The sequence below is a fragment of the Callospermophilus lateralis genome, chromosome 8 (genome assembly GCF_048772815.1).
Source record: "Callospermophilus lateralis isolate mCalLat2 chromosome 8, mCalLat2.hap1, whole genome shotgun sequence".
Lineage (NCBI taxonomy): Eukaryota > Metazoa > Chordata > Mammalia > Rodentia > Sciuridae > Callospermophilus > Callospermophilus lateralis.
The window spans coordinates 58,071,353-58,096,359 of NC_135312.1; the positions used below are offsets into that span (position 1 = coordinate 58,071,353).

Genomic DNA, 25,007 nt, shown 5'->3' on the forward strand with positions numbered 1-25,007 from the left:
GAAAGAGAGGTACTGGGGTCTGAATTAGAATAAAATATATTAGAATAAAATATATTCCATGCTTGTATAATCAACATGGATTCTAGCCAGGCATGATGGCACACACCTTTAATCCCAGTGGCTCGGGAGGCTGAGGCAGGAGGACCACGAGTTCAAAGCCAGCCTCAGCAACCTTGAAGCACTAAGCAACTCAGTGAGACCCTGTTTCTAAATAAAATACAAAGTAGGGTGGGGATGTGGCTCGGTGGTTGAGTGCTTCTGAGTTCAATCCCCAGTAGGAAAAAAAAAAAAAAAAAAAGGATTCTACCGTCATGTACAACTAAAAAGAACTAATAAAATAATAATAATAAAGAAAGCTAACACCTGAAATGCCTGCACAAAATAGCCAACAAGGAGCAAGTTTCTCTGCACCACAATATTTCCAAATCGCTCAGGAATTCAAGCCTCAGGTTCCTACGACCAGGGAAAGGAAGGGGCCACAAAATGGAACAACTGGCTCAAAGTCTACAGGAGGTGTTGTTGGGATCACAGATGCTCCCCTTGAGTAAACCACCCCAAGGATAAAGATCTATAGGTCATTTTTGGGTCCCTCAATAAAAAAGCAATACCTAACCATCTACCAGTTGACAAACCCTACCAACCTTACAGAGCTGTGAATTGGTTTTCTAGAGCCCAACCATCTTAAATATGAAGGGACATCCAACAACCCACTGAGCATGGAAGGAAAGTGTCTAACTTGAAACACAGACATCTAAGCAGAAAAAAAAATGAAAGGGAAGAAACAATATATATGTATGTGTACACACATACATATATACACACAAAGAAAAAAGTAAATAGATGTTTGGAAGAAAGAGCTGAGAAAATTTCTTAAAAAGTAAGAACAAAAAATGAGATAAAGTAGGTATCAAAATTAAAGAAAATTAGAGAATCACTCTAGGAGGTTTAATAGATGATTAATAGGATTTCTAGAAAGAGAAAGCCAAGAAAATGGAGCTTATATTCTTCTCCTGCAGCCAAAAATAAATATGAAAATTTCTGAGAACTAAACAACACAGAGCTTGCTAAGAATCCAGTATAACATGGAGAAAAAAAGACTCCCCCCAGCAGAAATCATCCTGAAATGAAGGTAAAGAAAAGATCCTAAATCTTTAAGACAGAAAATACAGATCATATACAAAGGCTCTGGAATAAAAATGTCAAAAGAGCAACACAATTCTTAGCATAAATCAAATGTAAGTGAAGAATAAATGCATTTTCAGACACAAAATTTGGAAAGAAAATAATGAAATGCATCCTTCACACCAGGAAGTTAGGGCATTATATGCTCCACCAAAAGAAAGAAAGAAACCAAGAAAGGAAGTAAACCTGAAAACAGAAAAAAAAAGATTAGGGAATTCTCCAGGTTTTGGTGGAGGAAAATCCAAGAAGGCAATTATGCAGCAGGCGTAGAGAGGCACAATCCAGATGAGAGCAGGAAGACGGAGGGCTGTAAAACGCACACTCAACAAAGGAACTGCTCACATAACTGACTCACTGGCTCAGACTAAAAGGACCACTACAATTCTCTTTCAGAGAAATTGAGAGACAATTAGTTCAAGGTTTTGGAACTGTAAGCCAAAACAAAATAAATCTAAAGGCAAAAGAAAAAAAAAACAAGAAATATGATCACAATTCAGTGAGGGAATACTGTTAACAAAGTCATAAATATGTAAACACTCAACATGATTTAACCAAAATTTATGAAATTAAATGTTAAATAAGGAAAAGAAATGTGTGCATGTGCATATAAGTGTGTGAGGCTAAAGGAGAGCCAGATTTTTATGCTCTACAACAGTTTATAGGTATTATCTAAAATTGTATCAACAAGGAATAACAATACAGGAATTGTTTTTCCAATAATCGAACCTTTCTGTTTCCAGTCATCAACCCTTCTGTTCAGAATTAACAAGAAAAATATTTTTTTTTCTAAGTCTGCCTAGAGCTATGGGTGTAGCACAGTGAAAGAGTGTTTGTCCAGCCTATATAAGCCTTGGATTCAATACCAGGACTACAAAAAAATAAAAATTTAAAAAAAAAAAAAGTCAGCCTAGAGAGCTTACCAAAGAATTATGGCCAAAATTCAGACAAGTGAAATTTTGGAGTCACTTTTCTCTAGAAACATTTGCCAGTTCTAAAAGAAGCTGCTGAGAGACTAAGAAAATACTATGAACCATGAACTTTCAGCAGAATCAAGAAGCTAGAGGGAGAAAACTTGGAATCATATCAGAGGTGGATGGTATTTGGTTAAGATTCAGACTTTGCAATAAGAACCTTAATTTGAATCACTTCAATCCTTTAATGAGTTAGGGGATATAGGATTGTGAGTGTTCTTCACTTAGTTACCAGCCAGAAGCAAATGTAAATACTCTATGAAGGAAAAATATTATCCAGGAACCAAAATTATCTAATTTTTTTCCTGTGTCCATAACTCAATTATTAAAAAGAGAAACAAAGAAACCAGACAAACTAGAAATCAAGAGAAACAAGGTTCATAGGCCTAGAGGAGATTTAGATAATGGAATTATTTCAAAATTTTAAATACTTACTTAGTCCATTTGAATTGCTTTCACAAAATACCATCGACTGGGTAGCATATAAGAAACAAAAATTTATTGCTTACAGTTCTAGAGGCTGGGAACTCCAAAATCAAGCAGATTGAGGGTCTGTTCTTCATAAATGGGGCCTTCCATATGTTCTCACATGGGGGATAGGGTGAAAAAGTTCCCTTGAACCTTTCTCTCTTATTTATTCATTTTTTCAGTGCTGGGGATCAAACCCAGGGCCTCATACATGCTAAGCAAGCACTCTATCACTGAGCTCCATCCTCCAGCCCAGAACCTCTTCTCAAAGAACACTAGTCCCCTTTGTGAGGGTGAAGCCCTCATGACGTAATCACTTCCCAAAGGTCCTACTTCTTAATACCATACCTTGTGGGTTAAGTTTCAAACTGAATTTCAGGAAGACAGAAACGTTAGACCATCATGGTTATTTAATAGTATAAGAAAAAACCTTTCTGTACAGAAGTGTAATAAATGAATTAAATGGATATCTCATGTTATGGTTTTTCAATATGGATACCTCATATTGAGAAATGATAACTTGTAAAATTAAGAACTTATTTGATGGCTTTAGTAGTATGTTGGACTCAGGTGTAGAGATAATGAATGATCTGGAAAATAAATTACAAAAAATCAGACTGAAGTAGAGAGAGGAAAGGATAGACAAAAGAGAAAAAGTATAAGGACACATAAAAATAGGTGTAACTATTGAAGGGCATCTGGGTTGGTTCCACAGTCTAGCTATTGTGAATTGTGCTGCTATGAACATCGATGTGGCAGTATCCCTACACAATGGAGTATTACTCTGCACTAAAAAATGACAAAATCATGGAATTTGCAGGGAAATGGATGGCATTAGAGCAGATTATGCTAAGTGAAGCTAGCCAATCCCTAAAAAACAAATGCCAAATGTCTTCTTTGATATAATGAGAGCAACTAAAAACAGAGCAGGGAGGAAGAGCAGGAGGAAAAGATTAACATTAAACAGAGACATGAGGTGGGAGGGAAAGGGAAAGAAAAGGGAAATTGCATGGAAATGGAAGGAGACCCTCATTGTTATACAAAATTACATATAAGAGGCTGTGAGGGGAATGGGAAAAAAAACAAGGAGAGAAATGAATTACAGTAGATGGGGTAGAGAGAGAAGATGGGAGGGGAGGGAAGGGGGGATAGTAGAGGATAGGAAAGGTAGCAGAATACAACAGTTACTAGTATGGCATCATGTAAAAATGTGGATGTGTAACCGAAGTGATTCTGCAATCTGTATTTGGGGTAAAAATGGGAGTTCATAACCCACTTGAATCTAATGTATGAAATATGATATGTCAAGAGCTTTGTAATGTTTTGAACAACCAATAAAAAAAATAGGTGTAACTGGGGTCTCAGAAGAAAAAGAGGAAATTGAGCAGAAAAAGTAATTAATAAAGTAAGGCATAAAAATTTCTAAAATCAATGCACATATCAATATACACATCCAGAAAGATCAGTGAATCCTAAGGACAGATACAAAGACTATATCTAAGCATGCTATAAGACAACAGTTATAACCCAAAACAGAATCTTAAGAGCACTCAGGACAAAATTACCTCCAAAGAGCAAAAGTATAGTTTAAAACTGACTTAGTCAGAAGAAACAATGAAAATTTGAAGAAATTCTCTACAGTAAATTCATTCACCTGTTAAATAAATGGAATACCTACTATTTCCTAGTTGAAGAGAGAGAGTTCTAGGTACTTGGGACACATCAGTGAACAAAACAAAGAATGTATGTTGTTCTTTTTGATGCTGGGGATTGAACCTAGGGCCTGTGCATGCTAAGCATGTACTCTACCACTGAGCTACACCTCAGCACTATAATTGCAGAAAGCATTCTTGACAGTTTCTCTATTATTATTATTATTAACAGGATCTTACTGCATTGCCCAGACTAATCTCAGACTTGTGATCCTCCTGTCTCAGTCTCCCAAGAAGTATAGCTAATTTTTACTATTAGAATTGTTATTTAAAAATGTGATCTGGGCACAGTGGTATATACCTGATATACCAGCTACTTGGGAGGCTGAGGCAGGAGGAGACAGCAAGTTCGAGGCTACCAGCCTTTTCAACTTAGTAAGGCCATTCCAAAATAAAAAAGGATGTAGCTGGTGATACACTCCTAGGTTCAATCCCCACTACCAAAACAAAACAAAAAAGCCAAACACTTTAAAAGACATATGACTGGTAATTTTTTTAGTGATGAATGAAATCTGTTATAGTTTGGATCTGGACTATTTCCCAAAGGCTCACATGTTGAGGGCTTGGTCCCTGAGGTAACAGTGTTCAGATGTGGAGCTTTTGGAAAGTGATTGGATCATGAGGGCTCTGACCTCATCAATGGATTAATCCATTGATAGATTCATAGATGACTGGAATAATGGGAGGTGGTAGAGCTAGTTGAAGGGAGTAGGTGCTTGGGAACACATACCCTTGGGTACTGTATCTTGTCCCTGACAGCCCCCACTTCCTGGATGACATGAAGTGAGCAGCTTCCCTTCTCCATGCTCTTCTACCATTATATTCTGCCTTGTCTCAGGCCCAAAGCAATGGAACCAGCTGACTATGGACTGAGACCTCTGAAACTGTGAGCAAAATAAAACTTTCCTCCTTTAAGTTGTTTTTCTCAGGTATTTTGTCACAGTGATGGAAAGCTGAATAACACAAGATTCTTCCTAGTAAAATATAGTGATGTATTAAGCAGCTAGGTAAAATTTGCTAATTCTCCCCTCCCTTCCCCTCTCCTCTGTTATGCGCTAGAGACTGAACCCAGGGCCTCACATATGCTAAATGACCCTAGAGATCATCTTGTCCAGAAACTTTTTATTAGAGATGAATATATCTAACAGATATATCTAATAGACTTGCCCAAGGTCACAGAAAGAAGTTAAAGATACATTCATAGCCCCAACAATCTCTAGTGGGATTATCTTTGTTGTTATAATTTGTTTCATTGTTATAATTTGTTTCATTACTTTTGGGGGGGTTAATTTAATTTTTGTAAATGTAGCATGATCATATTTTTAAGTTAAAACAATTTAGAACACTTAAAAAGCTGTAGTTTCCTGCCCTTCACCTGCCATCTTCTGAACTCCAGTGAGACAGAGAGACAATGTTCAACCTCTAATATTATTATAATTATTCTATTACTTAGTAAAAGATTCTTTGTGGTAGTTTATTTATCAGAGCATACATCTTAAATGGATGAGAGTCCATTTCAACTTTTAGTCATTTAATTAATGAACAATTTTGATTTAAATGGTACTGAAATGACTAGTACTAAGGACAACTAGTAATGGTACTGGTGATCTTGCTACCATACATTAGACAGGATTTTTAATTAGTAAAATTGATTAAATAAGTCTCATTTACCTAGAGTTACAGCTCAATAGTGATTATACGGAATTTATATCTTCCAAGGAAACAAAATCTAAATTTTACATTGTACATTTTTTTTTCTTGAGCTTTAAAATCATGAAATTAAATTTAAACTAAAAAATTTCCAAAGTTACTTACATTTTAACTAAAGGGCTTAAAAATTTTATGATTAATAAAATGGTTTACTTAAAATAAATTCATGAGGAAACAATACACAGTAAATAATTTTCAACATGGTAGAATATTAAATATACCAACTTGCCCTTGGCATTCGAAGTGATGCTTGTTTTAGCCATATCAATGTTTGCTTTGTAATCTAAAAATGCTTGTAATGGAAATAATTAAAGAATTCAATATAATGCTATTAAATAATTTAATCATTATTGTTAATTTCACACTGAATATTTCAGTTTTGTTTTCCCCAGGAAAATACCAAAAACTGAAGAAAGTATTTTCATTCACATGGTCTCCATTGGATTTATAGGAAAATGCACAAATCTAAAACCTAGTAACTGAAAATGCTATTTATTATTTTTTAGTGAAAATTTCCCAGTTTAAAGTTACTTACATATTATGTTATTGAGTCATGGATTAAAGATTGGTTACTTACATGAGATAGGAAGCTGACTGTGGACTGGGAAGATGGTACATTAGAATGAGAACGGATACCAGATGCTGTCTGGAGAAGGTGTGGTTTCAATGAAGGATTTGCGGTATATCCAGGGCCCTGAAGATCCTGGAAAACAATACAGATATGAGCAAAATTGTACCTTCATACAACTCCAAAGAATTGTGAAATCAAAATGCATTTTTTTAATCTTCACAGATGAAATCTGAATCAAGACTTTAAAGGCTAAGGATGCAGCTCCCTGGTAGAGCATTTGTCTACATGCACAAGGCCCTGGGTTCTATCCCAGGATCCTCTACCACGCCCTGTACATACAAAGAAGAAAAAGAAAAAGACTTTAAAATATGTTGGCAACTTGTAGTATACTTCTGAAAACAGATACATATTTCAGTGTAAAGTATACTGTTCTTAAAAAACACATTTTGGTCATGTAGATTACATCACTTTTGTTATTTCCCAAATAAGCCAAACACTAGTTCTTTGATTCTTTGCCCTTGCTCCATGCCTCTGTGTGGAAGGCTCTTCTCTTAGGTATTCCCCAGGCAGGTACTTGTATTTTACTTGCTTACTGTCAACTTAGGATAAAATGTGGTGTTTCCATTTGTTATCCTACATAAAAAGTATGGCTATAATATATAAGGATGTTTGCACAGATTTTAATAATTGCTAGTATCAAATAATGCTTAAAGTATATTTAAGTGTATGTAAAGTACATGAAGAAAACCTAAAAGATTATCAAACAAAGGTTTTAATTCTGCTTAAACTGCTATTTATAATTTAAAGAAATCCTTACCTTTACATCCAAAGTGTGTTGAAGTTTTAAACGCACAGATTCTTGTTCTTGATGCTGGATTATATCTTGACATTCTGCAAACTGCAAAGATGCCTATAATCAAGCAACCACAAAGGGCTTATCTGCCATTCTTTATAAACTTCTGTTTCATTAACCTCTAAATGCAGGGTTGCCATCTCTTCAAGGAAATGAACCACTCCTAGTACTAAATTATGATTATATTAACTCATTTGTTTTATTCAGTAAACTGAATAAAGGCCAAATCTTTATCGTTTGTATCTTCAGCATACGTTCAGCATTTAGTATGTGAAGGACACTCAAAGAATGAATGAACTAAGCATAGAATGAGCAAATAGCCTTAGCAAAGAATAAAAATAAACACAACTAAAATTTGTTATATCAATATAACATGATTTTAGAAACAAAGATGGCATAGATGAGGTCACAGATTGTTTTATCTGACCATGAAGGCTCTAATTCTTCGGGATCAAGGATTGGTTTGGGTACATTCTTAGTCTTCCAGAGTTTCTAGGTGACAAAAAAACAGGTTTATCCTCCCTGATAAATTGCAATGGTAAACATAGTATCACTGGTTCCTCTCGTTCTTTAACCTGTGTTTTAACCTGCACTTTCCGGACCCCACAATGTTCTAGACATTAACATTACTTTCTTTACATTAAAAAGAAGCTATATTCTTCCCAATGATCACACCACTCTTTAGGGATAAGTTATGTGCTCATGGAGACATTTTTGCTTATTCAGGCCACTATGGATGCCAGGATCATCTTACATCTTATATCTAACTGCTCCAAAGGCTGTGTTAGCCTGGAAAAGGTAATTTGGCAAAAACATATTATGATTATGTTTTTAAACCTTAGAAGAGCATCTTCCATAAAATATTGCTTTTTAATTTTGTGCTAGGTACTGGAGATATGATACAAGTTGATGGATTCAGTTCCTATTGACATAGAACTTTCATTCTGAACAATTCTCTCAAGTTAGTAACTAGTTGGATGGCAATTGCTTCACATATTTAGTTAGTAACTACCTTATCAAGAGCAACTTCCATATTAGCAACTTTTTCTTTCAAACGACGTTCCTGAGATCGCAGAACTTCTAGCTCTCCAGCCATTTTGTTTTTTTCTGTTGCAACTGTGCTCAATTCCTGACTGAGTTTACACTTTTCTTCTTTTAAAAAATGTTTTTCCTACAATTATAGAGGAGACAAATAACAGAAATAATCTGCTGGTGCAGATGTTGAGAGGAGATGAAAATTTTAAAATTTTATTAAAGGATTTTAATTAGATGTATATATTTATTTGTTCTTTTCAGCTATACATGACAGTAAAAAATTTTTTTGATATATTTATACAAGCTTAGAATATATCTTACTTAATTAGGATTCCAATTATGTGTATGTACATGATGGTGAGATTCACAGTAGTATATTCATATATGGAAATGAATGAGGTTTATTTAAATCATTTAATTGCTTCTGAGTTGGAATTGGGAGCTATTAGAACTGTACTATAACATATTCTCTATTTTAGTCATTATTCGTATTATTTCTTTTTAGGCTTAAGAAATCTTTCATGAAATCTACAAAATATGGAATAATGATCAAAAAATAGTATGTTCTGGTAAACTGAAATTTATTTTAAATATAAAAGAAGAGATTTAAAGAGGATGCATTTGTTTTAAAGTTTTATTGGCTTATATTTTATTTCAAGGTTGAATATTCATTTCTCAAATGCCTACTGTACACTCTGACATAAAAACAAATGAGTCACAAAGTCCCTGTCCTCAATTTGTCAATCTAGTGATAAAAATAAGCTTACTGGTATACTGTCATTGGTATTAAATAAAATTTAATTATAACTAGTTTACTCCTTTAAAAAAAAGTCAGGCATGGTGAGGCATGCCTGTAATCCCAATGGCTCTGGAGGCTAAGGCAGGAGGATCTCGAGTTCAAAGCCACCCTCGGCAAAACTGAGGCACTAAGCAATTCAGTGAGACCCTGTCTCAAATAAAAATACAAAATAGGGCTGGGGATGTGGCTCAGTGGTTGAGTGCCCCTGAGTTCAATCCCAGGTACACCCCTCCCCCAGCAAAAAAAAAAAAAAGCACTATGGAGGGGCCAAGTACAGTGGTGCACACCTATGAGCCCAGGAGATTGAGGCAGGAGGATCACAAGTTTGAGGACAGCTTGGGCAACATAGTGAAGTCCTGTCTCAAAATAAAAAATAAAAAGCATGTAGCTCAGTGGTAAAGTACTGGCCTAGAATGTGAGAAATCCTGGGTTTAATCTTCAGCACCTCGCCCTCCCAAAACACACACTCAGATAGTCAAACCCAGAAAAAAGATGTTTACAGTTTTCAAGGTAAAATCGAAACATCAGTTTATTGTCTATATTTTTAAATATATTTTCTCATGTGAAAAATGTTTAATATAAGTAAGGTAGGAGGTGGTTGTCACTACAATGCACATTTTGTATGCAAATGCTTTTTCCTATGGTGATTAAGATGGACAGAAAAGGCTTCAGAAAGAAAGATTAATTTTACAGGTGTTCTCCTATTTGTTTGAGGGATGTCACTGAGCTCTAATGAATACCTTTCTTTAGGCAGGAGCAGGTATCCTGGTGAGAGCAGGCAGTACCCTCTTAAAGCCTTCAGTACCAAAAGGGAAGGCGAGCAGTACTTTGGATTCCCAGAGGTAAATAATGAGAAGGGGAAAGAGGAAAGAAGTTGTTCAGGATAAAATGAAATGAGAGTGGAAAATGAGGGGGGAAAAATTAGAAAGAACTGAAAAAAGAGGAAATAAATCCATATGATGAATATGAATATGATATGATGAATGTGAATATTTGTGAATGTTTCACTGCATTCTAAAGCGTTCCAGTGCTCATCATGAGTAATAAACCAGCAATTACTTAAGTTGCACTTATATTTTCTACTTATACCATTTACTTTCCTACCTTCATATAGTCAGTTCTGTTGTAAGCAATCTTTTAAAAATTCAGATTTTCTCCAAAGTGATTGATATCAGGGAACATTTAAGCCCACAATGTAAATGTTTGTTTAAGCATAGTTTCAGTCACAAGAAACACTAAATCAAAGTAGAAAACTGCACCTAACTAAACAGAGCTCTACAGGAATGCACAAAAAGCCTTCATGCCCTCCTTAAATACCTATCTGCCAGCTCCTCAGTTTACTTTGTGTTATGAGCCACATCTGATGTTATAGAAAATCTTCCTCCACCCCTTCACAATAACGTACAAGCTACAATTCTTCATGCACTCTCACATAAGCAAACTACAGGTCTTTTCAAGATAAAATGCCATACTTAACTGTAGCATTTCTTAACAACTTAACATGCGTAAAACTGTACTACTTGTTTTTATTAGTTTCCTGTTTTTCAGTGTTTCACAAATGAAATTTGTTAGTGTGCTCTTAATTCCATTGTTACCCAATCCAGTAGTTTTTATTACACAATTTTGCATAGTACAGTGGTTTTTAGGAACACCTATGTCACATTATAACAGAACGGATTGTACTTTGTTTATAACTATTCCCTGTCTCTACCCAGAATGTTATTTTTCTTGTTTCTGCCATTTAAAACACTGGCTACAGTCAGGAGTGGTGGTGCTCACCTGTAATCCCAGCAATTTAAGAGGCTGAGGCAGCAGGATCTCAAATTCAATGCCAGCCTGGGCAACTTAGCAAGACCCCATCTCAAAATAATAAAAGGGCCGAGGATGAAGCTCAGTAGTAGAGCACTTGCCTAACACGTGAGGCCCCATTACTACAAGTAATAATAATAAAGTGTTGGTGGTGTTGGTAATAAATAAATCACTAGCTATATTTCAAGATCCTGTTTCAATGCTCCTTTAGGAGGAGTTTTTCCTTTATTCTGTAAGTAAAAAATAAGCTTTTCTCTTTTTCCCATTGCACGTAGTATGTCTACCATCTCATTCTGTCTTGTAGTACATTAATGAGTGAGCATGTTGGTTTCCCTATTCTAAAGACAGGGACTCACCTTGTTCGAATTTGTCATGGCCTCTTCTAAAAACTGGATCTTGTTCTGAAGGGCATCTATCTGACCTCTTTTGGCTGTGATTTGCTTTTGCATTCCCATTGCCACTTTCATAGCTTGAAAAAAAAAATAAAGGAAACTGTGCCTTAAAGATTCTATTGTTGAGAGGTCACTATATTTGTACTGTAACTTGCTAATTTAGTCTGTGAGAAGTAAGATTCTCTGAGGTACCTGGGCAGTTTCAAGGAAAAGATTATGGAAAAAGGTCTCCAGGACTCACTGTATTGGGATATAACAATTTTCAGAGATGCTGAGCTGGGAAAAATAGATATGAAGATGTTTTGCAGTTTCTTTGCTACTTGAATTAATTCAATTTGCCACATTTCCAATGGTAACAATAATACAAACCAACTCATACTTACACATATAGGAAACAGATACATAAAAAGAGTCATATAAAGAATAATGTTTATTGTTTTTTACTAAAATTATTTTTATAGAAACATTTAAAATACCCACAAAAGACATCTACTATTAATGATCTTTTTAAAGATTCCAGTGATATCATAAACCATTTAATTTTCAGTCTCAGAGTTATGGTCATGCAATTGGAACTAGTAGTAGTCAAGTGTTCACCAGAAACATATATGTGATTATTTTAGGAAAACTCATGGTAGAATGAAAATGTTCTAGATGGGTACAAGGCACAGAATATTTAAGACCTGGTAGGACATTAAAAATATAGGAAGTTTATCCTTATCAGAAATTCAAAGTCAGAAGTCCCTATGTTTGTATGTTTGTGTGTGTATGTGTATGTGTGTGTGTGTGTATGTATGTTTCTTTTTTTAGGTCAACTGACGAAAGAAGTTTGGAAATGACACTGCTTTGAATCAAGTCTGGCTATAGCTTAAAGGTTAAAAAGAAAAAAGAAAATGTACTATTTGTTTAAAATAAGCAATCAGAAAGAATGAAAAACTTGACCTCTCATTAACAAGATAATGTTTTACCACTAATCTGACAAAAACAGGGTTAATAAAGGCACAGTAAATTGATTTATTAATATATCAAAAGTCTTAACATTATTTGTTCACTACTTCAAAGAATTCTGGTCTGATTAAATGAATCATAGTTGGCCTTCAAACGTAATTTTCTCGAATGGTTTTTAATCAATTAAAACAAGCATTTGAAAACAAATAAAAAGATTACCTAGGTAACTTAATAACTGTAACATGACTGGAGATGCCTTATGGGTGGGACACCCCAAAGAGGCCTCTTTGACAACCTCTGGAAAATCTTACCATTTTTTCTGTGTTAACTAGCAAAGAACCAAACTGCTAAGAACTACACAAAATATAGAGCACTTAAGATTTTGTGTGACATCTTTGGACATGAACTATAGTAATCTCTATATCATTCCAATTTTAGCATATATGCTGCCAAAGCACATATGAATCTTCTGACCTTAAAAAATAGTGACAAGGGCTGGGGATGTGGCTCAAGCGATAGCGTGCTCGCCTGGCATGCATGCGGTCTGGGTTCAATCCTCAGCACCACATACAAACAAAGATGTTGTGTCTGCCAAAAAACTAAAAAATAAATATTAAAATTCTCTCTCTCTCTCTCTCTAAAAAAAAATATTGACAAAAAGAAAAATGCATACTTTGATAAATATTAGTTCTTATACCTGGTTAATAAATTCATACCAATAATGATATGAACATCATGAAAGAACACAAAACACTTAGTCTCATTAAGACAATGAGATACTCATTAATGTCATTAAGATAATAACTTAACTGGACCAGTATGGGCAGCAAGGTAAAAAAGTAAACAGGTCTAGGGACCCCTCAGCAAGTAGTTCAATTTGTTATCACAGAGAAGAAATAAAGAACTGCCAAGTAGTCACAGATCTAGAGTTTATGTAGATAATACACATGTGAAAAACGAGGTCAGGGGAAATGATCAGTAACTTGTATTTATATTCTTAAAGAGAACTGGCCAACATTTATAGACATTCAAATTAGTTAGGTATATTGAAATACCACAGGAAAAGAAAGATTCAGATACTTTAGTGATTTCAAATACATTAGAGGTCATTAAGCACACAGCAATTTCCCTCAAAAAATTCTGCTTTAAAAAATTAAGCAGAACTACTCCTCCATAATATCCACCATTAATACCTATAGCTGTATATTTCTCAAACTATCTGGCACCGTGAAAAGATGGTAGGCAATATATATGGGTTGATATTTTAATAAAGCTAAACTAATATAATTAAAAACAGAAGAAAAAGAAAAATATCTGGTAGAACATACCATGACCATCAGATCCTTCCATTGACTTTAGTGTATTTCTTGTTTGTTCGAGTTCAGACTGTGCAGATTTTAATTGCATTTTCAGTTTATTTGTAGTAGTTTCCATTTCTTCACTTTTGTTTCGAAAATTCCTTTTCAAGACTTCATAGTCCTCTATATAATACAATAATCAATAAAACTGTTTACTTTTTTCTATCAGGCTGATATGAAGGATATTTCATTTGTAATTAATGATCATAGAATTTTAGAGATTGGAAGTAAATTTATTTAATTATATCTTTATTTATTAGAGAAATGATATATATATATATATACAAAGGATCTATCAGACCCTTTTTAATCCATTGAGTGGATCCTCTTCCTTTATCCACTTAGTATTCATTGTGATTATAATTAGCTCAGATCTATTTTATCTTAAAAACCTTCTATATACACCATTAAAATTTCACCACCATCTGTAGGTAGATCAATCTCCATGAAACTATAAATAATCTGAGGCTCCCATGTATTTTTTTAAATTGACTACCATGTGTCTTTTTTCATTTTTGCAGTGTTGGGGATTGAATCCAGGCCTTGCACATGCTAGGCAAGCACTCTACAAATAAGTTATATTGCCAGTTTTATCTTTTGTGTGTGGTGGAGGGGATACATTGAACCCAGGGTGCTCTGCTCTACCACTGAGCTACACCCCCAGCCCTTCTTAATTTTTATTTTGAGACAGGGTCTTGCTAAATCTCTGAGGCTGGCCTTGAATTTGCAATCTTCCTGCTTTAGCCTCCTGAGTAACTGGGATTATAGGTGTGTGTCACCAGGCACGGCTCTGTCTTATCTTTTTCTTTCATATCTACTAAGTCACCTGGTACAAGTTCATCTTTTTCTATATTAGAAAATACACATTCATCCATGTATTTATTATATTTATGCATTAATGTATGATATAGATTTATTTACAAAGGGAACAAGATCAATTTCCATCTATCCAGACATCTCAGTGGAGAGGTCCCAGTGCCACCCCAAACTACTTGCCTCCCACTGACTATATCTCAGGATTTTTGTCCTCAAGCTTGTCCTTCCATAGGTTCCTCCTGCAGTTGTTGCTATTATCCCAATACTATAAACTAAAAACCCAAAAGTAGACTCAACCCCCAATCACTAAGTCCTGTTGATCCAACCACCAAAAATATTCTTAATTCTTTAATCTTCCATTCTCACTGTCACTTCCTTTGTTGGAGTCCTCATCATATTTACCAAGACCACTGCAAAGTCCCCCTTAACTGACTGGTCTGTCTCATTAGCCGTGTCATTCCTGAATTTACCTGCTGATGTGGTCTTGTAAAAGCTGATGACAATAATCTCCAATTTAATATCTTTTGCTGGTTCCATGCTGTCTAGCTCTACCTGTTTATTCTGCCTCATTTCTTAGCCTGCATTCCTTTCTACTTTTGCTCCAACTGATACTTCTGAGATCACATTATGTTATTCATGCCTCCATGCTTTTATGTTCTCTCTGTTTGGCATGTCCTTCTACCGCTTTCATCTACCAAATTCCTTTCCCTCTTTCAAACTCAACAGAGATGTGACTTCCTTTAGGAGGCCAGTTCTCTATTCTTTGTGCTACCTTTGCAGCCAGCACATTTCCAGTGTGGGGAGTTTCTAGTCTAGTGGGGAGTTTCTAGGACCTAACATAGTGTTTCAAGAACCTATCACAGGGCTGGGTAGCGGTAGCGCGCTCGCCTGGCATGCGTGCGACCCGGGTTCGATCCTCAGCACCACATACAAACAAAGATGTTGTGTCCGCCGAAAACTAAAAAATATTAAAAAAAACTCTCTCTCTCTCTCTCTCTTTAAAAAAAAAAAAAAAAGAACCTATCACAGTGTCTGGCATAATAAATGCTCAGTAGTTACTGACTCTGTGTGTGTGTGTGTGTGTGTGTAGTACATGATAACTGTATCACACAGTCAGAAGCTGGAGTGTTTCATTGCTTAATGTAAGGCCTTGGATTTTTCCTGTCAATAAATCTGCATAAATCTATTTACAATTCATATTCATTATTAGAGCTGTAATCAAGCTATGTCACTCAAAGAATTCAACATTTCCACCTCCATAAAAACAAACTGAGCAAATAATATGATTTATGAAGAACACCTGCCTTCCTTCTGGAAATCTGGAATCTAGATACCTTGCCCATCTCTTGGAAACTCAGTGCAGAATTTCCTGGACTCTTAGGGTTGAATAATGTTAACGGTTAGTGAGCATGAGATATGGAAGCTCTTCATGGAGAATTATGGGGATTTTAGCCATGAGTAAGTTCAATGGGGCAGCACAACCCTCTGTATTTGAGAAGTGACATGGCCACCCTTCTTTCACAATTGTGCTAGGGCCACATTGGACTTGACAGCATCCCTATATTTTAGTAGAATTCAAACTCAAATGACATACCTGAAAGACTGTTCAATTCATTCCTACTCATCTTCACCTCATTTAATAATTGATCTCTCTCTTGTTTGATGTCCTTCACTGCACGGAGCCGCTCAGAGCCTGCATTCACCAGCTTCACCTTTTCCAGTTCTAGGTCACTTACTCTGGCTTCAAGCTCCCGGATCTTGGCATCTTTTTTATCTTTTAAAATCTAAATATATGACAAATATTAAGGATAGAGAAAGAAATAAAAACTATGTGCATATTAACAAGAAATATCATTAATATTCTGTCTGCATTTAGTATTTTTAGAATTATTTTTAGGATGCTAAATTTGTATTTTATTATAAAGCATCAATAGTAAGTGGGGGAAAAAGGAATATTTCACTGTTCTTTTAAAACTAAATGTCAACTCTCCAGTTTCACTTGCCACAATTTTTCATTATTTCTACTCTGGTTTGTTAAAAAGTTATGTATTGAGGGGCTGGGGTTGCAGCTCAGTGGTTAAGCACTTGTCTTGCATGTGTGATGCACTGGGTTCAATCATCAGCACCACATAAAAAATAAATACAATAAAAATATTATGTCCATCTACAACTTAAAAAAAATCTTTAAAAAATTACATATTGAGCACCTAGTTTGAGGAAGTTGACCTTTTACGTGTTAGGGACCTAGGAATGGGGTCAGGACTCAGGGAAAGTGAGTGAGGCCACAGATGTGGACCTCCAACTAAAGCACCTGACTTGCCTTACCTAGTCCTGGCCCTTGATACCAGGAACAACCAAACAATGACTCTGTCCTCACATCCTCTTCTAGTGAGGAAAGACTAACAGAAAACAAACATTTACTATGTCAGATAAAGAAGTGACAAGAATAAGAAAAGAGGGTGCAGACTTTGCTTTATTCTTTTAGCCATTAGCAGAACTCTGAGTTCTATTAGTCCGTTCAAAGATTTATCAAGCCTAGGGTTGGTCCTGTGAACCCTGACACCTTTGGTCAGGAAAGACCTCACTGATGACATGACACCTGAGTAGAATCTTCAAAGTGATAAGAGAGCAAGTCACATAGGTAAGCTGGGGGAGAGCGCCAGTCCCCAGCAAGGCCATCAGTATGGCTGAAGGGAAGTGAACTAGGAGTGAAGTAGGAGATGAGGTCAGATAGGGAACCATGGTAAGATCCAGTTGGCCTTAGAGGCAAGGTAAGGATTTGCATTTAGTGGGCAGGACTAGCCTAGATCAGTCCAAGTAAATAAATGCCATCTGAAAAACGATTTACTTTATGGGGTCATCATATTGTCCTTCCAGGTAAGGCCTAATGGCCTTAACATGTTAAGTCCCATTGTCCCAGATATGGGACACATATGAAAACTTAAACTGAGCAACAAATGTGCCACTTAAGGTAACTTTTGAAATAAATATTATGTTTAGAGTTTTATTCTTTTGAGAAAATAATAGGTGAGTTAGTAGAGTGAAAAAATATATATTTCACATATATTATTAATAATATATATTATGTATATTTCACATATTTGTATGTATATGAAAAATACATAAAGCATAAATAAGCTCTAGATTATGATTTTCAAACTATTTTAATTCACCTGAGTCAATTTCATTGAAATATTCACACAGAATTAAAGACTTGGGATTTAATGGATATTATGGTTTGGATATGAGGTGTCCTCCAAAAGCCCCTATTAATGCAGGAATGTTCAGAAGTAAAATGGTTGGATTGTGAGAATTGTAACATAATCAGTCCATCTTAGTTTGAACAGACTGACTGGGTGGGCAAGTGGGGCATGGCTGGAGGAGATGGGTCACTAGGGGTATGTTCTGGAATAGTGTGTCCTTCCTGTGGTTTCTCGCCCTCTCTCACTCTCTCTGCTTTCTGACCTCACCACAAACTACTAACCATCTTTCTTCTACTGGGAGCTTCCCCCATGATTGCTATCTCATCTTGATCCCAGAGCAATGGAGTCAGCCATCTATGGACTGAGACCTCTGAAACTGTACGCCCTAAAGAAACTTTTCATCCTCTAAGTTGTTCTTGTCAGGCATTTTGGTCACAGCAATGCAAAACTGACTCAAATAATGAGTTAAGTATAATACGACACAAGCCAATATAATATAACTGTGATAACAGTGTAGATGTGGAGGCTGATACTGTATTTGAACAGTAAACACACTACAAGCGTTTAGCTGATGCAAAAAGGATCACTGGGGTACTCCAGAGGCTTATTTCACCGCCCACCTGTAATGGGCTTGAAAAGTGAAGGCCCTAAAAGGGCTACCTGATCACTGCCTAGCCTGTTCTGGTAAATGACACATGAAATGCTGCTGGCCTCAGAGGGTGAGGGAGGGGAGAGCTCTCCCTGGGGCACCCTGAGGCATCACAACACATCCTAGGCATGTGCCACTCCTCTTCTACCTCTTAAACCAGCTGATAACATTTGATTCTTTCTTCATCATCTAAGAAAGGGTCCAGCTTTGAGCAGCCATGGTGATTAGGAGAAGGCTCACTCTGCTTCTCTGTTGTCCATGTGTACAGTACCCAGCCTAAAGAGGTGAGAGAAACCGCAGTTTTTAGGGCTACAACTCCCCTTCCTTTCCCCATTTGACCGAGGAGGGAAATGGATGATGCATTAGAGCTTCAGTGTTTGACTTACAGCCTTTGCATCCATGTGAAATTCTTTTCACCTAGGAACTCTCAGCTGTTCTACCTAGGTATATGGGAACATTGGTTTCAATCTCTCCAACCCACTTCTGTGTACTGATGTCACCTAATCTACTTCTAACACTGCCATTTTCATGTCACCCCTCTTCTCCACCTAAAACCCTTATCAGCTCCCACACCACCTCCCGGCTAATCTAGACTCAGCTTCACTTTCTTTGCTTCAATGCCTTGCTTCCTCCTCTATGCCTAGTCTCTTCCCATTTCAAGTCCTTACCTCTCTGACACTTTGATCAGCAATTCTGCTCATGGTGATCCACACTCCACTGAAGTACTAACATAGGTTTTGACTTGTGCTCTCTGGACTAGCAGTTATCAGCATCTTCTGGAAGCTTGTTCAGAAACATTAAGGCTCAAGCCCAGTTTTAGACCTAATGATTCAGAAATTCTACAGTCGGGCCCAGCAGCCTGCCTTTTACAGGTTTCCAGGGGATTCTGGCTGAGTAGTAATACCTACTCATATACTGTCTAGGATCAATTCTTAAAGCAGTGCTGCCTTCCAGCAAGTTATTTAATCTTTGTGTCTCAGTTTCATCATCTGTGGAGTAGGATAATAATAGTGCCTCCATCATAAGGATTAAATTGATTACATCTTTAGAGTTTCAGACTCAGTGGGATTTTTCCATTTGTCACTTTAACAACACTAGCAATTTATCTTCCTAGGCAAGAAGGTGGGACAATCATCTCTTCTCCCTAAATATGTTCTATCCTGCATGCAAACCTCTCCTAAAGTTTTCATTGTAAGGTTACCATTGAAAAATGATAAGCCTGAATCTCCTCAACCCACACTCCCATGATATACTGCCTTGCCACAGGCATGGAGGCAACAGGACCAAGAAACCGTGGTCTGTAACCTCTGGAACAGTGACCCCAAATAAATTTTTCCTCAGTTGTTTTTCTCAGAAATTTTGTCATAGTGATAAAACGATGATTAACATAAGGGACAGAGTAGAATAGAGGTTTTTCCGAGTGCAGATATCTTTCAGTATCATGAGGCTTTGGTTTGGGGACCACCCTCAGATACCAAAATCCTTGGATACTCAAATCTCTGATATAAAATGCATAAAATTTGTGCGCATTCTTTATAGACTTCAAATAATCTCCAGAAGGCTTATAATACCCAATACAATGTAAATGCGATGTAAACAGTTGTTATACTGTATTGTTCAGGGAATAATGATAATAAAAAGTCTATGTTCATTTTACAAGCGGCCCCCAGCGGCCCCGCTTGGCGAGAAGGGTCCCCGCCCGGCCGGCAGACAGCTCCTGCCATTCCCCTCTGGCTCTGCTAAGATAACAATGCAAAGATACAGCGCTACGGATTCTGCAGGCTCCCGTCAGCTGTGCAAATACTATACTCAGAGCTGAATTCTGGGCTTGAGACGGGGAAGGAAGCCATCCAATTCGGTTCTCCACATCGGTCAGACCACAGAGGAAGCCAGCGGCCACCATCTTGGAGAGCTGACGTCATCATCTCTGTTTTTTTTTTTTTTTTTTTGACTGATCACAGCTCTTTCAGCTATAGATCAGCGGGGAAAACTTAAGGGCCCCTCCCAGCTCTCCTGTGAGCGCAATAGCCAGACCGAGGGCGGCACGGGAGCCGGTGGGAGCCGCGGCGGCGCTGGCACAGGAGCCGGCAGGAACCGTGCGGAGCGGGACTCCCAGCTACCGCTCCCACCAGTGCTGACAACTGAGGTCTCTTGCACCGACTCGCCTTGGCGTGGGACTCACGGCTACCGCTCCCACCAGTGCTGACAACTGAGGTCTCTTGCATCAGATACGGGGGCGTGGCTACCAGAAGGTAAGCAAATTTGCTGGGGGTTCTCAGCCCCAAGCTCTACAAACTTAGGGCCTGAGGGAGGCAAACAAGGAGAGTGTGCCCAGGCACTAATGAAACAGCTGCTCCACGCGTGTGCAAGGTAGGCGGAACTGTGACCACCGACAAAACAGGCCCAGTGGACTGCCAGACACATCGCTCAGATTGGGGGAGGGGCAGAGCCGCCGGGCGCCTGCAAGTTACGCAGACCTGCGAATCACCAGCAGATCAGGCCCAGCAACCGTGGAGCGGCAGAGCCACCCCCGGGCCTGCAAGGTAGGCGCACTTGCCACACACCAGCAGGTCAGGCCCAACAAACTGCGGAGGGGCACAGCTGCCCCACGATCCTGCTAGGTAGGCAGTACCCTGACCACCAACAGAACAGGCTCAGAGGACGGCCAGACACATCGCCCGCCCCGGTTGGGGGAGGGGCAGAGCCGCCAGGCGCCTGCAAGGTAGGCAAACCTGCGTCTCACCAGCATATCAGGCCCAGCAACCCGCGGAGCAGCAGAGCCACCCCCGGGCCTGCAAGGTAGGCGCACTTGCCACCCACCGGCAGGTTAGGCCCAGCAACTCTCGGAGGGACACAGCTGCTCCACGCACATGCAAGGTAGGCGGAACCGTGACCACTGACAAAACAGGCCCAGTGGCCCGCCAGATACATCGCCCCGGTTGGGGGAGGGGCAGAGCCGCCACCAGCGCCTTTTAGGTAGACAGACCTGCAACCGACAGACAGAACAGGCCTAGTGGCCAGCGGAGGGACAAAGCCGCTGCTCACGCCTGCAAGATAGGTGGACCTGTGACCACCGAAAGAACAGGCCCATCGAAAGTACAGGCACAGCGGCCTCCCGGCGTGGTAGGCACATTGCCTCAATTGGAGGAGGGGCAGAACCACCGCCAAAGCCTGCGAGGGAGACTTTGCAGCTATACAAGAGCAATATAAATATATAGGGGGAAAAATCAATAACACAACAGTTTCACCAAGCAGAAAGAAACACGATCAATATGAAAAGACAAGGAAAGAAAGGACCACAAGCAATGCAGGTCAACTCAACTTTAGAAGAGGTAATATCTGCAGCAGATGGAATGTCAGATAAAGAATTCAGGATATACATGCTTCAGATGATCTGGAGTCTCAAGGAAGACATTAGACAGCAAAATCAGACAATGAAAGACCACTTCGACCACTTTGACAATAAGTTACATAAACAAATCCAAGAAGCAAAAGATCAATTATACAGGGAGATAGAGGTTATAAAAAACAAACAAACAGAAATCCTGGAAATGCAGGAAACAATAAACCAACTTAAAAACTCAATTGAGAATACTACCAGCAGAGTAGAACACTTAGAAGATAGAACATCAGACAATGAAGACAAAGTATTTCAACTGGAGAAGAACATAGACAGCTCAGCAAAGCTGTTAAGAAACCATGAGCAGAACATTCAAGAAATATGGGATAACATAAAGAGACCAAACTTAAGAGTCATTGGGATACAGGAAGGTACTGAGGTCCAAACCAAAGGAATGACCAATCTATTCAACGAAATAATACGAGAAAACTTCCCAGACTTGAAGAATGAGACAGAATCCCAAATCCTAGAAGCCTACAGGACGCCGAATGTGCAAAATCATAAGAGATCCACACCTAGACACATTATAATGAAGATGCCCAACATACAGAATAAGGAGAGAATTTTAAAAGCTACAAGAGAAAGGAAGCAGATTACATTTAGGGGTAAACCAATCAGGATAACAGCTGATCTTTCAACACAGACTCTCAAAGCTAGAAGATCCTGGAATAACATATTTCAAACACTGAAAGAAAATGGGTTCCAACCAAGAATCGTGTATCCCGCGAAATTAAGCTTCAGGATGGAAGATGAAATTAAAACCTTCCATGATAAACAAAAGTTAAAAGAATTTGCAGCTAGAAAACCATCTCTTCAAAACATCCTCGGCAAAATATTACAGGAAGAGGAAATGGAAAATATCAATGAAAACCAACAGCGGGAGGTAGTACAGTAAAGGGGGGGGAATAATCAAAGAGGAAAACAAACCATGTTTAGTAACATAAATAAACAAATATGGCTGGAAGAACAACCCATATCTCAATAATAACCCTAAATGTTAATGGCTTAAACTCACCAATTAAGAGACACAGGCTAGTAGAATGGATCACAAAACAAGACCCAACAATATGCTGCCTTCAGGAGACGCATTTGATAGGAAAAGACATACATAGACTGAAGGTGAAAGGTTGGGAAAAATCATATCACTCATATGGACTTCGGAAACAAGCAGGAGTGTCCATACTCATATCAAATAAAATAGATTTCAAGCCAAAGTTAATCAAAAGGGATGAAGAGGGACACTACATACTTCTCAAGGGAACCATACACCAACAAGACATAACAATCATAAATATATATGCCCCAAACAATGGTGTAGCTATGTTCATCAAACAAACTCTTCTCAAGTTCAAGAGTCTAATAGACCACCATACAATAATCATGGGAGACTTCAACACACCTCTCTCACCACTGGACAGATCTTCCAAACAAAAGTTGAATAAGGAAACTATAGAGCTCAATAACACAATTAATAACCTAGACTTAATTGACATATATAGAATATACCACCCAACATCAAGCAGTTACACTTTTTTCTCAGCAGCACATGGATCCTTCTCAAAAATAGATCATATATTATGTCACAGGGCAACTCTTAGACAATACAAAGGAGTAGAGATAATACCATGTATCTTATCTGACCATAATGGAATGAAATTGAAAATTAACGATAAAAGAAGTAAGGAAAAATCATGCATCACTTGGAGAATGAACAATAGGTTACTGAATGATCAATGGGTTATAGAAGACATCAAGGAGGAAATTAAAAAATTCTTAGAGATAAATGAAAACACAGACACAACAATTCGGAATCTATGGGACACATTGAAAGCAGTTCTAAGAGGAAAATTTATTGCTTGGAGTTCATTCCTTAGAAAAAGAAAAAACCAACAAATAAATGATCTAATACTTCAACTCAAAATCCTAGAAAAAGAAGAGCAAAACAACAGCAAAAGAAGTAGAAGACAAGAAATAATTAAAATCAGAGCTGAAATTAATGAAATCGAAACGAAAGAAACAATTGAAAAAATTGACAAAACTAAAAGTTGGTTCTTTGAAAAAATAAATAAAATCGACAGACCCTTAGCCACGCTAACGAAGAGAAGAAGAGAGAGAACTCAAATTACCAGCATACGGGATGAAAAAGGCAATATCACAACAGACACTTCAGAAATACAGAAGATTATCAGAAACTATTTTGAATCCTTATACTCCAATAAAATAGAAGATAGTGAAGGCATCGATAAATTTCTTAAGTCATATGATTTGCCCAGATTGAGTCAGGAGGATATTGACAACCTAAACAGACCAATATCAATTGAGGAAATAGAAGATACCATCAAAAGATTACCAACTAAGAAAAGCCCAGGACCGGATGGGTATACAGCAGAGTTTTACAAAACCTTTAAAGAGGAACTAATACCAATACTTTTCAAGCTATTTCAGGAAATAGAAAAAGAGGGAGAACTTCCAAATTCATTCTATGAGGCCAACATCACCCTGATTCCTAAACCAGACAAAGACACTTCAAAGAAAGAAAACTACAGACCAATATCTCTAATGAACCTAGATGCAAAAATCCTCAATAAACTTCTGGCGAACCGGATACAAAAACATATCAAAAAAATTGTGCACCATGATCAGGTAGGATTTATCCCTGGGATGCAAGGCTGGTTCAATATACGGAAATCAATAAATGTTATTCACCACATCAATAGGCTTAAAAATAAGAACCATATGATCATCTCGATAGATGCGGAAAAAGCATTCGACAAAGTACAGCATCCCTTTATGTTCAAAACTCTAGAAAAAATAGGGATAACAGGAACATACCTCAATATTGTAAAAGAAATCTATGCCAAGCCTCAGGCTAGCATCATTGTGAATGGAGAAAAACTGAAGGCATTCCCTCTAAAATCTGGAACAAGACAGGGATGTCCTCTATCACCACTTCTGTTCAACATAGTTCTCGAATCACTGGCCAGAGCAATTAGACAGACGAAAGAAATTAAAGGCATAAAAATAGGAAAAGAAGAACTCAAATTATCACTATTTGCAGATGACATGATTCTATACCTAGCAGACCCAAAAGGGTCTACAAAGAAACTATTAGAGCTAATAAATGAATTCAG

At 37.6% G+C, this 25,007-nt stretch overlaps 1 protein-coding gene and 1 pseudogene across 3 annotated transcripts in view; both read right to left on the reverse strand.

The window, feature by feature from the left end:
* Positions 1 to 25,007, reverse strand: part of Ccdc158 (coiled-coil domain containing 158) — an 80,405-nt gene that overhangs the window by 28,639 nt on the left and 26,759 nt on the right. For 2 of the 3 annotated variants that reach the window (XM_076864869.2, XM_076864868.2), the window contains exons 11-16: positions 16,219 to 16,408; positions 13,779 to 13,931; positions 11,467 to 11,579; positions 8,480 to 8,638; positions 7,432 to 7,524; positions 6,621 to 6,746 (exon numbers count right to left, since the gene is read on the reverse strand). In XM_076864869.2, the coding sequence (XP_076720984.1) occupies positions 6,621 to 6,746; positions 7,432 to 7,524; positions 8,480 to 8,638; positions 11,467 to 11,579; positions 13,779 to 13,931; positions 16,219 to 16,408 (834 nt within the window). The remainder of the gene's footprint in view (positions 1 to 6,620; positions 6,747 to 7,431; positions 7,525 to 8,479; positions 8,639 to 11,466; positions 11,580 to 13,778; positions 13,932 to 16,218; positions 16,409 to 25,007) is intronic. The other variant, XM_076864870.2, reaches the window with a different exon arrangement.
* On the reverse strand, positions 12,810 to 12,908 carry LOC143406570 (U6 spliceosomal RNA; annotated as a pseudogene).